General features: G+C 40.6%; 1 protein-coding gene across 1 annotated transcript; it reads right to left on the minus strand.

Annotated features, from left to right (window-relative positions):
* Positions 1–3,658: 3,658 nt before the first annotated feature.
* On the minus strand, positions 3,659–11,166 carry LOC112569161 (angiopoietin-related protein 2-like). Its single transcript, XM_025246881.1, has 9 exons — positions 11,045–11,166; positions 10,481–10,568; positions 8,372–8,526; positions 7,956–8,105; positions 7,253–7,366; positions 6,637–6,764; positions 6,423–6,519; positions 4,501–4,665; positions 3,659–4,354 (listed from the first exon to the last, which is right to left on the minus strand). Exons 2-9 carry the CDS (start codon positions 10,546–10,548, stop codon positions 4,158–4,160), a joined length of 1,074 nt encoding a protein of 357 aa, XP_025102666.1. The 5' UTR covers positions 10,549–10,568; positions 11,045–11,166; the 3' UTR covers positions 3,659–4,157.
* Positions 11,167–12,673: the final 1,507 nt, after the last annotated feature.

Below are 12,673 nucleotides of genomic sequence, written 5' to 3' on the forward strand. Positions count from 1 at the left end.
TCTTAGAGCTGTTAGTAATGTTACATTACTACTTCCACCACCACCACCACCACCACCACCACCACCACCACCACCAGCAGCAGCAGGAGCAACAACAAAAGAGGTATACTGATTTTCTCATGGGATTTTTTTTTCATGAATACAATCCTACATTTGTTCAGAGGTCCTGTGAAATCCTTCTAGCCCTGCCGATGATGGCATGAGAAGTACAGGTCATTACACTGACTCTGAGTCCAATCAGAGCTCAGTCACCTGCCTGGCTTAGTCTCATTAACCGTCTGTTTCCACTGCGGAACTTCAAGGAATATTATCATATCCATGAAAGTTGTAAGTTGTAGCAGCCATCACCTCTTCTAATTTAACCTCTTACCTTTTCTTAACATGTTCACCTGTCAACTCACCATATGTCGTAGGAGGCGTCACAGTCTCACACAGGTGGTCGTCGGGACTCACTTTCTTAAATACCATTTGTACCGAGCCTTCAGCCAATGAGTCATTTACTGCACGTGATGGGCGAGCGCTGGAAACCGATCTGAGATCCATTTTATTTTTATTGCTGTAGATAATTAGAAATTAAAGATCTGTTAGCAGCAGATGATGTAAACATCTGTTGATGAACTTCATTTTCTTGCACGTTAAGATTGGACATCTAATATTGTTCCCCTTCGTATAACGATTGAAAAGGACAAAGTCCACATCACAAATCGTACAATATTTGAAGCAGCTCACGTGCAACTTTTTTTTTCTTTTGCTTATTGTCGTCCTTGAAAGGCACTACTGATAGAAATTGAAAAGATCACTGATAAGTATAGAGTACTTTGAGGGTCTTGCTTCCATGTCCAGGACAGGCGAATCTTAAAGTTTTCCTTTGTGTTGTGTTGTGAATGGCTGACCAGACATGTTACACGAGTGGTACAGCTAGTCCTTAACTTACGACGGTGATCCGTTCTTACGCGGCGTCGTAAACCGAATTTCGACGTAAGTCGGGTCATACGTTCATACAGCACTATACCATAATAACAGTACAGTACTGCAAACACTTAGCCTATCCAAACACCTATCCTAACACAGTGCACTACATAATTTTCAATAAACATAAGTACAGTAAAATATTGTGCAGTACACTACGCTTTGTTATCACTGTCGCTGTCATAGGAGCAGATCCTGTCACATGTTCAAGGATGCGATCTTTATCCTTGATAATCGTAGCGACAGTCGAACGACTAAGTCCTAGTAACTCTACTGGATTCTATGACTTCCGCCGCACGTGGAATGAGGCGCACGTACAATTCGACTTACGACACTAAACCTCGTAAGTCGGAATGAGCGTCGTTGACAGCGTCGGAACCACGAAACGACGTAACCCGAGGACAACCTGTGTATATATAGTCAGGGGAATACTAATGGCCGTTTTCATAAATTGATTTTCGCTTTTTTGTATTTTGTTTTCTAATCATGCAAGACCTAGAAAGGGCTTGCAACAGAGAAAAAGATTGTAAGAGTTATATGTCTGTCTATGATCCGGACAATAAAACAAATTGTGGACGACGGTTGACCTACGTATGACGATCAGGTTTTGCTGACGGCAAAGAAAATGGACAAAGCTCATTTAGTCCTGAAATGCTGTCCGCACCTTGTTTTATTGTGCAGACGATAGACTTTATAATCGTGTTTGTGTCTCGTCTCGTTAACACTCATTTAGCCCTTGTCCATTGACTTCACTGCCAGCGACACGTGATGACCACACGTATGTGAACTGTCGACCTCACCTCGTGTTACTATGTTATTATGTTGACTCACTCAATACTCGTTTGTTTTGCCATGATTTCAAGATTTAATAAATTTCGAGTTCCTTTTGCAGCTACCGTGGTCCCATTCCTGCATTAAAGTCATTGTTGTTTGTCAATACTGTCAACTGAGAGCTTGGAAACATTTCAGTCCTCTCTAGTGTTGTGGTTCTTATATGTACCGCTCTCACATCATGCAACCATGGAGATAACTAGTGACGCACTGGGTTGATGTCCCTGCACTGTGTGTGTGTGTACACAGGCATACAAGCACCCAATGCCTTGTCTTGTAAACATGTCTAATTAGAGAGAGTGAGAGATAACGAGTGTGTTGTCCCCCACAATCACGTTTTTGTAAATACACAGAAAAGAAGTTTTGCAAATCTTACTTCACACAGAAGTTCGATTGCAGCTTCCACACGGTTGATTAGACATTTGTATTCAGTGAATTTGAATAAAGAAGAAAAGAAATATCGGGTAGAAAACGCCAACGACCGGCTTTGAACACGTGGGACATACAGAGTGAGCCAAGAGGAGTCCAGGACCCAGGCCTGTGGTTGCTATGGTGACCAGCGAGTGGTTGCTGTGTCGCGTAACCGTCCTGACGTCGCCGGATGCACGCGCGCAACCGCTGAAGTAGCCGCTAGGTTGTATTGGAAATATGCAAAACAAAGTAAGCTATAAGCAGTTTAGACGTGCTTTATGCATGTATCTAAATACAAACAATGATGTAGCTTTCATCTCGTGATGTACATGATGTCACCTAATAATTCAATTGCACGAAAGTTCATGTTTGAGGAGAATTTCCATCTTAAGTAAAGAACTTTTCTATTTAGACGTAGCGGCGATTACAGATTATGAGGTTGCGACTATTATTTTTAATGATATCTCTTAAGTTACAATGACGACAACAATGTGCAAAATGTAAAAAAACAAAGATTTTGGTTTGTTAGAGTCAAATCAAGTAAAAGATTGTATGCGACAGATATTCCAACATGGGAAAGTAGGTAAAACGTTAGAAATAAACCAACAATTATTTACACATGTCACGGCTCGGGTGGCTTAACAACAGTTGCACACAACAGAGCGATTGCCTGAGGCCGCCCACGTCGTGCTGATGTTGTTGTCGAGTGTGTCAGGACCTTACTGTCTACAACACAAGTACACATCAATAACAACTCGCCTCCACACCTCGGTCTACAGGCCACAAACATCTCACGACAAACACAATGTTTACATCCGGGGCGGCTCCCCGACTAGTGTCAGCTTAGTTCAATTTCTCAGCAAGTACAGAGATCACACGTCTGGCACTCGCTCCTGTTCCTCAACGATGTTCCAGTTCTGTTATCTATCTTATCGCCGCACTAGCCATCGTTGAGTCCGTTACTCAAAGCTCATCGTCCCTCTTAGGATTGCCGCTCTCTGCATGTCCAGCCAACTACAAGTCAAACGACAAAATACCTGATTAGTTGACTTTTCCAGTTTGTTGAAGGGAAGTAATCTAAAGTGGAAAAGTTGCTCAGTGACTGACGACTTACCTCCCTTAGGTAGACATTGATTTACGTACAGAGCCATGTGCTCCGTGATGCTACCCGTCCTTAGCTCGTAGTACACGGGTGTACGACCCCGTCTCGGACGACTGTGGGAGGCCTGTCTAGTGTTGTGTGTTTGACAGGTAATACATCTGTGACATTTGACCTGAGCAGTGATTGGTCAGTTATCGGGTAGAGGCTGTGAGCGAGGGAAGGCGAGTAACAAGGACGAGTATAGGGTACCCAGCAGTGAAACTGCATTGTATTTTTCAGCTTTTAAAAGATGCTGTTACAAGATTTTGTGAGTGAAAAATATTTTTATTATAACAACTTAGTCCTTGAGCACACACGAGGATACAAGAGAAGTCACCGGACGGCGCACGGAGAAAAAAAAACTTTTCTTTTTTCAGATGTTTGAGCAATGTCAAGGTCGGCTACGTCCGGAAGTTGAAAAAATCTTTAAAACGATAAAAGATTAAATAATAGACTAAGTATTAGGTTACGTATAAGACTAGGTATTACACTAGGTATAAGATTACAGATTAGACAAGGTATGAGACTTTGTATCAGACTAGGTTTTTGTTTATTTCTGCGACGTACCAACAATTAATATTTAACATTAATCAATCTATTACTTTTTTTACGTTTTGAAGACCTTTATTCAAGCAAAACAAAATGTAAGAGGAACAGTACATTTAACTCATTATTTGACTGCAATATGGTCATGAGAGTATAGTTGTCGACACTGTGTTGCCAGAGGTAAGTAGTGCAGTATCAGCAGTCAGAGGGAGGTTACGATGGTTTGAGTTTCATCTCGGTGAAGGTGAAGCTCCTCTGGTCACCATAGGCTGACGACCACACCACGCCGTCGCTGCCACGATGCCGGTGGACTTGTAGATGCCGTTGAGGTTGGAGCGGAGGCAGTTGTTGTACCACAGCCGCCGCTGTACATCTGGGCACAGTTGTCACCTGACTTGTCATTGTCACGGTCAAAGGTTGTAAATCTCTGGCCGTGGTGATACCACATGCTGTCACCTACAAATATATGTGTATAGTGTGCAAGACATTATTAAACAAACACTGGCCTCAAGGGGATTTGTTATCCACTCAACATTAACAATTGATATACCTTGCCAGTTGTCCTGAGCGTCAATTTATTGTAATGTTCAAAGGTCACGTACCCGCGTTACCCGAGAAGCCGGACACGGTCAGTCTGTAGTTCGTCTCGGGACCGTCCACCCTGAATGTCGAGTACTCAGCGAAGTGACTACGTCCATTCAGATCTCTGATGTCTACACGCAGTCGGGTGGGTTTCCCGCTGGTCAGTCTGTGGATTGTTGACAAGCCTGAGATTAGAAATGGAGATTATCTCACGTTAATAGATAATACTGACAGTCAAACAATTTTTCTGAAATGTTTTTACAAACCACCGAAGCAGACTTACACAGACTTAGTGACTAGAGGTTTAGAAGTTGTTTTTTTTAAGGAAGGACACAACTTCTTCTAATCATTCAATTCAGCTAAAAGCAATATTTCGAGGTGTAGACGGACAGGCGGAAGGAACTGGCCAGAGAGCCGGACACCCGCACCACCCACGTGATGACGTCACCAGAACGGCGGCCAGTGGAGTAGAGTGACTCTACTGACATGTCACTGTCACAGGTGTGAAACGTCGACTGGAGTAGAGGGAGACTACTGACATGTCACTGTCACAGGTGTGAACGTCGACTGGAGTATAGGGACACTACTGACATGTCACTGTCACAGGTGTGAACGTCGACTGGAGTAGAGTGACTCTACTGACATGTCACTGCCGTCAGGAACTTTGAAACTTAAAGAAGAGGAAATATTTCACGAAGACAAAAATAAAGCTGACTGTTTTGGGTGTTTAATCGTTTCGTGATTAGTCGGTTGAAATAGTACTGTACTAATGTTTGTGTCTATGTGCCATATACTTTTATTCCATTGGTTACTTTAGACTGACAGAATTCATTGTGGCTGCTAATGTATTACTTCTCAATGTACCTGGTGAAGTATTGATTGAATTGCATTTAAGTAACCTGATTGCTGTTTATTTATCCACTGATACCTAGTAATTTGTAAACTGCAATCCACATTTTCTAGAGTGGTTTCTTTTTCTTTGTGTTTAGAATTGGCATTTTGAGAACTTGTCTATGAGCAGATTGTTTGATGTTGTACTTGAGTGTGTGATACATCTACTTAATCCCGTTGTCTAACAGCCTCTAACTGTCGCAATTGTTTGGGTGGTTAGCCCAACTATACATCTCCATATCCACTATCCTTGTTGTGTTAATACTGACATCTTCCTTCTTTATTGTATACGTAGTACTTTATCGTATATCTGGTACTTCATAATACATTTAGTACTCTAACAGTTATTAATGAAAGGCATGAAAGTTACAGTGATAAGAGTATAATGTCGTCTGCTTACTGAATACCATGGCAATAAAGCGAGGCACTCAACTGGCAGCAGTTGTTACCTTCATATATGACACTAACATATCGAAGAACACAAAACATCCTCAACACTGAGACCGTCCACTGGATATCAGCTTGTATATGTCATAAGTGGTTATGAGATATGGCATTTTGCCTTGTCACACAAGTTTATACTATAAATTCAAACGATTTCAATTTTAGCAGCTCTTAAAATATAATTTTTAAAATGTAGATTTCGACAGTAATCTCTTCGTCAAAATATACTTTTAAAAAATTTCTTCCATTATTATTCTAATAGTTATTAAAAGTACTTGTGTACATTATTGCAGAAACAATACCAGGCACAATATAGTGACGAGAGAAACAACATCAGGTACAATATAGTGACGAGAGAAACATCAGGCACAATATAGTGACTAGAGAAACATCAGGCACAATATAGTGACGAGAGAAACATCAGGCACAATATAGTGACTAGAGAAACATCAGGCACAATATAGTGACGAGAGAAACATCAGGCACAATATAGTGACGAGAGAAACAACATCAGGCACAATATAGTGACCAGAAATATAACACAATGCCAGGTACATTTAATAAATTGACGAGAGACAAACAAGACGAGTCAGGGGAGACAACTAACCTAGCCAGAACTCGTTACTGACGTCACCAAAGCCCTGTTCGTATTCCTCCCAGTTCCGGAAGAAGTCCACTGAACCGTCACGGCGTCTCTGAAAAACCTGCACGTGACACACAAGAACAACGGTTGTTACCATGGTTACCGGATGTTGTCTGGCGGCTTTGGTGTAATGAAGTGCAAGGCTGCAACCGAAGACAAGAAGACATGTGACGCCTACCAGCCAACCGCCGCCACCAGACTTCATGTCACACCAGATGCTTTGATTGCGGGTGAGGTTGTTCTCAGTCAGTATAAGGGAGTAGGCCCCGGACTTGGCTCCTGATTTCTGCGCCTCACCACATGTTCCTGATGTAAGACATACAAAGTATAGTCAAGTAGACTAGCAAGATGAGTTACATGTGACAATAGTGTTACACAGGTTGTAACGATCGTTACACCTACAGAATAAGTGTAACGGAGTGATAGTAACAAGACATGGAGGCGTTGTGGCCATAAACCGGAGGTGTTTCCCTTCTTGATTAGTTTCTGAACTCCTGGCACTCACATATTTATTCTCATCTAGAAATGAACACCACCACCACCACCCTACATACAAGTTATGTCCCCTAGCACTCTGAAAGCCTGTAGTTAGTAATGTCGTCTGCTGAGTGTCTGTAGACCAGCTGCAAACATCACTAGACATTAGTCCAGTGAAAACATTAGTTTAGTGACATGGTGTGAATAGGAAGACAGAAGGATGTGGCTGCACGTTAACGGTAAAGAAGAGTAGGTCACTCTACAAGTAAGCACTAATAAAATATTTTGTAATAAAGTTAAAAAGTATCAAAGTTTACCAAAGCTGGGTTTTCGACAGTTCCTCTGGTAGTGAGTCCAGCCTCTACTGGTAGGAGACCACCTGGAGGCGGCCTCAAGGGAGGTAACGGTGTGAATCAGACAGCGGAAAGCACCTGATGTGACACAGCCACGACAATCATAGGTAAGTACAGACAACTAACTTGACATTTATAGCTAAATAGAGAATAATATACATTAATATAGACACTTGCCTTTGAAAATCATAGCTTAGTATCGACAGCTGTGTTTGACAATCCTACTACAGAGAGCTGATGTGACAACAGTTAGTATAGAAACTGTTTTGATAGTACCTACTGTGACAGTACCTATAGCGAGGGTATCTACAGTAACAGTACCTATAGTCACAGAACTTACAATGACAATACTGTCAGTGACAATACTTATCTGACAGTACCTATAGTGACATAGTTGACAATAACAATACTGTCAGTGACCATAACTTATCTGACAGTACCTATAGTGACATAGTTGACAATGACAATACTGTCAGTGACCATAACTTATCTGACAGTACCTATAGTGACATAGTTGACAATAACAATACTGTCAGTGACAATGACTAATCTGACAGTTCCTATAGCGAGGGTATCTACAGTAACAGTACCTGTGGTGACAGAACTTACAATGACGATACTTTCAGTACTTACGTATACCTGGTTACTTAAAACATGTTTTACAAACCTCTGAAGTCAAAGGTACGGCAAGTTGCGGTGGAAATACACAGGTTCCTGCACTTTCTTAAGTTGAGTCGAAGAGCTTGATTTTTATCTCCCCTTATGTGGCTGTCAGGATATTTTGTGAAGGTCTTGTGGAGCCCTTGTGGACTGCAGGCTGACACAAGTCGTCTCAATCCATAATTACTTACTCTTACCTTGAAGAACAACTCAAATACTAGCATATACACGCTTGTACCTTTAGAAAATAAGTCTTAATTTACTTAAAGCATATTTTTAGACTGTTTCTGGAGAACTTTCGGAGAACTTTATCCATCAGCAGTCAAAACTAAATTTTCTGATGTTTTCTCTTTTGTCAAACTTTTATACTGAAAATGTTTATACCATGTTTTGATTTTATACATTGTACACGTTTATACTCACAAGATGAGCAGGTGATGTCACTTGTAAAGAGGTAAATACCCGGACGACAGCGACACCTGCCCAGAGCACACTCGGAGTTCTCCTGACCACAGTCGCTGTCCTTGGTACATGCTGCATCATACCAGCCGCTCGGCTCGTGGATCACATCAAAGTCTCTGTAACATTCGGTGACTACAAGGCTACAGAATGAAAGGAAGGGTGCTGCGTATGGGCAGAAATGTAAAAAGTGAAAGAAGGACAAAAGAAAAGCGCACCGACTTATCTATTCATCGACTGGAGTCCTTGCTGAGGTTGCAAAGTCGTTCTGTTTAGACATGTATACATTATAAGCATCGTCAGGTGAGAGGATTAAACATATTGCTAAGAACATTCTATTTGCACGGTATTAACATTGTACTTTAGGATAAGTAATGTGAAGAAGCTTAGATGCCCTTCAGTATTGTGTCCTCATGACATATATATATAATGACATGTCCCCTCTACTCATGAGGCGAGCGCTCACAATCCATAACAAAAGGGTTAAATTCAAAATATTATCGTTAGTATTATTAAACATCAGAATTTTTCAGTTGTGATCAACATTATTTTGTAATTTACTTCAGCTTGAGACAGGATGAAGGTTTTAAATGCTGTACATCCTAATATACAAGCAATAATACATTCACTTAAATGGAAGGGAAAAAGATTAATGAGTTCCTGAGAGGAACCTTACCCATCAATCAAGAAACAGTCCTCAGTGCATTGTCTACATGGTCTACAACCAAGTCTACTCTAGTAAGAAATCAATTTAAGTATTAACCCATTAGCGGCAATTGTTTCCATAATGGAAAACAGATATATGATATTATTAAATTTACAAGCAGCAAGATATTCTTCATTCTGATATTAATTCCTAATAATTCGCAGGACTTAATAATTATTAGCATCATTTAAGAATTTTCCAGTTACTCCCCGATGCCGACAGTCATCTTGACAGTTGCTGTATTTGGAAGAACCACGTGTATTTTCGAGTACAAGGTTGTTTTCCCTATAAGTGTAATATATTCTTCAAACCTTCAGCTGATAAAGTACGTGGGAATGTATAGTAACATGTTATTTGGTGTGTACTGCCGTAAGTTACATTACTGGAGGAGTAAATGGATTCAATTCGTTGATGTCCCCAAATGGGAAACATGGGCACAAGGGGGACCATGTCTCTTGTGGGAAAACAACCAATGAGCAGGAAGGTCAGAATGAAGGCTTTGACTTAAAACATTTGCTTTGCATTTGCCGAGCTGCAAACAAACTCCAATAAATATAAACAAACACACACGAGGTGTGTTTTCTTGCCTCATATGACCTGCTTCTGACACTTCAAGAACAAAACATGAAAGCCTTTGGTACTGCTTGTGAAAACAGACTGAAGCAGTGCTCATGAATGACTACGAAAAACAAGGCAAAGGTTACTTCGACGCCGAAAACAATGAATATGTCATGATAGTAAAACAACACCATAGCCAGTGTGTTCTAGCCTCAAACTGCAATAGTAGGGAACCCTTCGGAAAGCCAGGGTTTGACTTTTCATCAGAGTACTTCTCATGTCCACAGAATCTGTTACCGTCAACTGTAAGGATGAGTACCGTTCATCATTATCTCACCACTGATGAAACTAAAACTCTCATGTTTCCCTTTGTGCTGTCACGGAGGGACTATTGAAGTTCTCTTTTAGCTGGAATTCTCGAGTATCTTCTTTATAGACCTTAAACGATCCAGAATAACGCCGATCGCCAAATCATTAGACCTCTAACTAAGAGAAAGACTGAGGACAGATGTCTGTCTCCCATCAAGCTCCATCAACTTGCAACTGTTTACCCGTCAGCCTTCGTCATTCTCATTCTCTTACCAGTAGAGAGTTGAGACACTTCTTTTCGGAACACAGACTGCACTTTGACCCTGCCCTGACCATGAGCGTGTAGAATGTGTGTCTATACTTCATACTCTGTGTAAGTGAGCTTCTGTTGTAGCAGTGAGTCTGATGTATATATATACACCTATCTAAGGCACTTCGGGCATATTTTTGGAAATCACTATATAAATTATACTGATGATGATGACGATTATTATTATTACCTGAAGATACCTTGGGTATTGCAAGCTGGAACAAGAAGAAGAGAAGCCAGAACCAAACACGTCCTCATTGCAAACACGTTATAGGACGCTGTAAAAGACGAAAAGAAAAAAGATCAGAAAAAAGACAAGAGGACAACAGATAGAAAACGAGAAAACCTGAAGTAATGCAAATATGAATTAATCTTGTGAATTAGTAAAGTTTTGTGAATGTTTTTTTCAGTGGCTGTGAGAAAATGTGATTTGTAAAGTGGTGAGGAATCTGTGGTTAGTGTAGATGCAATAAACTAGCAATTAGTTATGTAATTAATGTACATGATGAACAAATAATATTTAACATATTTGTGAGAAATCTGTATTTGTTGTAATCTACAGAATGTTAGATAGCTTATGTCATGCCTAAGTGTATTTTAAAAAATACAAACTCTAAAATCATATTGTAAAAGCCAGTGTGGCATCATGTAAAGAAAATATTTACAAAGTACGTTTGGAAAAGGATTTCATGCCACAGACAATTGCAGTCTCTTAGCATTTATAATGTTTACATGAGATAAATCTGTACATTACCGTATAAACATGCTTAACAGAGTGATTACTTTCAGTCTGCACATCCCAGTCTCATCCAGCAGTTTGGTTCGTTAAGAAGCTGTCAGGAAGGGGAGGTGATGACGAGACAGATAGAGGCAGACGTCGTAATCAATGTTTTATCAGACGACATCGACGTTTCCTCTCTTCTGTCTTTATCTGTGTTCACGTCAGTGACAGCAAACACACTGCACCCGTTACTGGAGGGAGAAGGTCCTTCATGAGGGCAACAGCAAGGACATGGACATGTGTCATCTTGCATTGTTTGTTTATTTTGCCCCCAATTAACGTTTGTGTTTTGAATATTAGTTGTCGTCCCTGCTTAAGTTAGTGAATGTGATGTGTGCATTGTGTGATGAATGTGACACGTAGTCATTGTGTATAATGAATGTGACGTGCATGTATTGTGTGACGGACTGAAACTGTAACATACAAGACTTTTCGAACGACTCGCGGTGACTGTGACGTGTAGTGAGGTTGAGCGGCTGTGAGGATGAATCAGGCGACTGCTCTATAAAGAAAGTTTCTGACAAGGAGCGACATGGACATCGACACGTGCAGTGACAGTGACAAAGACAGTGACAGTGACAGTGACAAAGACAGTGACAGTGACAGTGACAGTGACAAAGACAGTGACATTTGCAATCGCATATTCATGATATCAGTTTCCAGAAGAATATTAATCATACAGCAACCACTACTCTAGTTAGTAACGCCTGTTGTTGATGGAGCGACACCGACATGAGCTGCTAAGAATCTGTCAAGGTACGCAACTGCATGGTGATCTACAGTCACCTATAATCTGGTGATCTCCCTTAGTCTGTGGTGTGTACAGTACTTCGCTCTTCTACTATCAACGGCTGGGTGCTCGGCAGTTCGCCTCTTGTAGTGACGTGTTGACCAATCGTATCGCGACTTTGGAGAAGCTGCGAGAGAAATGTAGGCAGAGTTACTTCGCCTGATGTGTGACGAGTACCATGTCTAATACTGGTATTCTGTCTGGTACTACAGTATTGCTATTGTTTTATATAGTACTAATAATCTCGATGGTACTACAGTATTACTTTTGTTTTATGTAGTACTAATAATCTCGATGGTACTATTACTATTATTGTTTTAGTACTAACATTCTATCTGGGATTATTTCTATTGTTGTAAATAGTATTAATATTCTGGATGGTACTATTAGTGTTGTTGTATATAGTGCTAATATTCTTTTTGCCACTACTAATATTGTTCTATATAGTCCTGGTTTTCGCTGTGGTACCAGTAAATTCACAGATTTCACCGTGTCTAGTACTAGTACCATCGCTCATTCCACCCACACAGTCACGATAGAAAGATATGCTTGGAGTTTGTGCAACACTGATTTTAGTGAAATTGAAAGATTTCAAAACAGACATGCGATGTTGGTACCATTTTCAAGACGGCATCGTGATGAGGAGAAACGGGATAGAACAAAACTTTTCAATGGACGACATGGGCAGCTTGACAAAGAGTGTCTGGTCAGCAACTACACCGTTTACGTCTGCATTATTGAAAGTCGAATAATTCAACACTAGTGTTTAAAAAAAAGTAATGAAAAAAACTGTTAGTACAGGCTTGCACTTG

This window comes from Pomacea canaliculata, linkage group LG7, assembly GCF_003073045.1.
Source record: "Pomacea canaliculata isolate SZHN2017 linkage group LG7, ASM307304v1, whole genome shotgun sequence".
Taxonomy (NCBI): domain Eukaryota; kingdom Metazoa; phylum Mollusca; class Gastropoda; order Architaenioglossa; family Ampullariidae; genus Pomacea; species Pomacea canaliculata.